Below are 3,314 nucleotides of genomic sequence, written 5' to 3'. Positions count from 1 at the left end.
CCCGGTGGTGAAGAAGGCGAAGTGCTTCTCGTCGACTTGACAGGCGAAGAAGAGGCGGGAACGCCTGAGCCGTTCGAGGCAGTGCAAGCGGCCTCGAGTTGGATGAAGCGACCCGAATGTCAAGCAGAACTCGAGAGGATTGCGGCTCGAGGGAGGTAGGAAGGTGCTCTCCAAACGTTGGGGTGTGGAGTAATTGTTGCGTGAACGCCGCGAAGAAGAAACGGCGTGGAAGGCCGACGAGGCGGAGCGAGCTGCTCAAGAAGAGCAGCGTCGATTGCGCGAAGTTGAAGCAGCAGCGCGGGCGCAAGGTGCGGAAATGCCCGGTGCTGCGACGACGACGTGGAAGTTCGAGGAGCCCGCGACGATGGTGCCGCGGGAACACTTTTAGATATTGGAGGATCTTGACTTCGCGCGAGTTCGGATGGACGAAGTTCAATTCGTGGACGACTCGGGCGAAGCGTTTGGGATGGGAGGCGTTGGCGAGGCAACGTTCGATTACGTTTGCGACGCCACAAACGACGTCAATGTCGTCGACGAAGCCGACGAAGCAGGCATACCAGCGCGAGTGCTCGAAGCCAACGCGTATTTGGCAGAGTTCGGGGCAACTTCGAGCGCCACGTCTTGTGGATGCTGAACGCCGTGGCCACGATGACGATGGTGGCCGCTGATGGACGAGGGTTCGCGCGCTACAAGCATGCGCGAAGGCGATCCAAGTTGGGTGTAGAGTGGGGCACGTCGACCTGTGTGAATGCGAGACGTTGATGGAGTACATTTCCGTGTTCGTGTACTCGTTGCTGCGACCAAACGCGGGGCGGCAAAAAAATCGGCGTATTGTATGGTCGACGACTGTGGGGGACATGGCAGAGTCTTTGGCGAATTTTGCCTTCACCCGTCGGTCTATTTGCGGACGTTTACCCGCCGAACTTGTCGCGCGCGGATCGCTGTTCGCGTAGGAACGCGGCGTGAACGCGAGGTAATGTTGAACGGACTTCGGCTTCTGACAACCATCGCGTAGATGTACCGTCTGTGACGGCAAGCTGTCGTTCGCCCTTCGTCCATCGCGACTGCATCACTCGTGATGCGGTCGAGTGCAGTGTCAACGACGGCGGGGATGGCGCCGTCGACTATACGAGCAGAGGTGCTGGGAGCGTCTCCTCTACTAATGGGACGGATGCGGAATCCACTGGATGATCCGCAGCAGGCTGGGCGGCTTGATGCTGTCGTTCTGGGCGGTCGATGACGCTGGATCGCGACCGCGGGTACGGGGGAATGAAGGCGGACCCTGCAACAGCGGCTCGGGTGCAAGGTAATGATGTTGCCGGCGTTTTGGACGGAGCGCCCGGCTGAGGGAGGAGGCGATGGAGTGGAGGGAATGTCTGGAAGTTTGTCAGGCAACCGCGCACATTGTGGCACCATCGCCTCCGGCCGAAGTGCAGCGTCCGGCGGAAGAAGACGACCAAGAGGAGGGGTAGAGGGAGCCACAGGAGCGGAGGGCGCGTCGTCTGGCGTCGTAGGAAGTGCTGGTGTAGACGCGTAACAACGTTTAAGTTTGCCGACGTAAAAGGACGGGTGCACGTTCCAATCGTTGGGATGTTCGAGTTTGTAGGAAGTCGAACTCACGACATCAAGAACGGCAAACGGGCCGTGCTAAGTGGAACGCAGTTTTACATTCGCGCTGGCTCCAGGAGCTGATCGGGGAGGGCCGATTTGTGGAGGAGGACAAGATCGCCGACAGAAAAGGTCGCCAAATTGGAACGACCACGGCGGTCGCATTGCATCGCCTGCCGCTGCTGAGCGAGCGCAATGTTCTCCTTGACCTTTTGCAACACATATTTACGATGGTCAAGGTAGTCCGTCAAGTCCTGGCCAGTCGATGATAGTCTTGACTTTGTCGGGATCAGCCCGACAACCACGAATGCCGACGAGGTCGCCAAGGACAAGGATTTCATCGACCCCAAACAGACATTTGGAGAGGTTGGTGTACAAGCCATTTTCACGAAGGACGGTGAGGACCGCACGAAGATGACGACGGTACGAACTTCGAGCATACTGGGTCTTTTTGTTTCCGCCTCCTGGTGGTCAGATCGACCAGGTGGCCCAGTGGATTTTCTTGGGGGACCCCCACCGTAAGAGGGATTCCGATTGCTTGGGCGGCGTTCAGTTGAGTAGGATCGCGCGTCTTGTGTAGAGGAAGTGAGTGTGCGTCGAGGGGCGCGGCACTCACGCCTAAAGTGACCCTTGCGGCCGCAGTTCCTTCACTTGTCGTCGTTGGCATGGGATAATGCCGAGATATCCATATCCGATGGATCGGCACGATTGTGCTCTAGGGCTGAGGCGTACAACTCAGCTAGGGCGATGCGAACAGCCTCTTCGAACGAAGGTGGATAGACACGGAATGTGTACGTGTCGGACCGTGGTTGAGTCCTGTAAAGACGTTGACGCGGAGCGCTTTTGATAGCGTGGAGTTGTCGTTGACATTCGCGGCCAAAAAGTGAAGGGTCGTGAATGTAGTCTTGCAAGGAGCGATATTGGAAATCGCTGTGTTGGGAAGGAAGCGGAGCTTTATCGCCGCAACGAGCTCGTCAAACGTTGCAAATGACATGGAGTTGGTCAGGCGGATGGAGTACGCCCAGTTTTCCGCATGACCCTTGGGATGGGAAAGGGCAAACGCCACACTTGTAGACTCGCGGGTGATGCACAGTGCATCGGCCGCGGTCTCGCCTTGCAGGATTCATCGGAGGAGCTTGCCGGCGTCGGAGTCGAACTTGGTGACATCAAGCTTCACTGGCTTGACACCCGTAGGGGGGGATTGTTGGGGCTGGCTGCAAGTCAGCCCCTACCGCAGCCTCTTGGTACACGCGGAGAGTCTGTGCCTGCGCGTCCTGAAGAGACTGGCGCAACTGGGACACAGAGGATTCCAGTGTCGAACTTCGGTCTCAAAGTTGTGCGACATCGGCTTGCAGGGAGACACCATGTTTGCGCATTGTTTTGGCTTGGCCCTCGCTCTCGTGGAGCGATTCTTCGAGGGCTCGACCTTCCTCGGTCAGCTGGCTGATGCAGCTTCGAGGGGTTGTGTCGTTGTGTTGAGGATGATGATGATGCCTTTCAGCATTCGTACTCGGGCATCGACTGAAAGGGGAGACAAGAGCGACTGGGTGTCGCCTTCGCCGAGTATGTCAACCATGCGGTCGTACAAAGCTTGGTGGGAAGCTGTCATGATCCTGAAGTGCTACCAGGTGTAGCAGGGCACACGCAGAGGAAGGAGTAGGTAAAATGAAGAATGAATTGGCAGGGTTATGATATCTAGCTCTGAT

At 57.5% G+C, this 3,314-nt stretch overlaps 2 protein-coding genes across 2 annotated transcripts; one reads left to right on the top strand and one right to left on the bottom strand.

The window, feature by feature from the left end:
* Positions 1-421: 421 nt before the first annotated feature.
* H310_05158 (hypothetical protein) lies at positions 422-2,235 on the top strand (the record flags this gene model as incomplete). Its single annotated transcript, XM_008869799.1, has 8 exons — positions 422-594; positions 1,202-1,259; positions 1,392-1,468; positions 1,530-1,602; positions 1,686-1,805; positions 1,852-2,031; positions 2,084-2,126; positions 2,189-2,235. The coding sequence occupies 8 exons, from the start codon at positions 422-424 to the stop codon at positions 2,233-2,235; spliced, it is 771 nt and encodes a 256-aa protein (XP_008868021.1).
* A 20-nt stretch (positions 2,236-2,255) lies between these two features.
* On the bottom strand, positions 2,256-3,217 carry H310_05157 (hypothetical protein; the record flags this gene model as incomplete). Its single annotated transcript, XM_008869798.1, has 4 exons — positions 2,256-2,347; positions 2,413-2,721; positions 2,786-2,900; positions 3,119-3,217. The coding sequence occupies 4 exons, from the start codon at positions 3,215-3,217 to the stop codon at positions 2,256-2,258; spliced, it is 615 nt and encodes a 204-aa protein (XP_008868020.1).
* Positions 3,218-3,314: the final 97 nt, after the last annotated feature.

The sequence above is a fragment of the Aphanomyces invadans genome, assembly GCF_000520115.1.
Source record: "Aphanomyces invadans strain NJM9701 unplaced genomic scaffold supercont1.8, whole genome shotgun sequence".
Taxonomy (NCBI): domain Eukaryota; phylum Oomycota; class Saprolegniomycetes; order Saprolegniales; family Verrucalvaceae; genus Aphanomyces; species Aphanomyces invadans.
The sequence above is the reverse complement of the archived record's forward strand: the minus strand, read 5'-3'. Positions and strand labels throughout refer to the sequence as shown.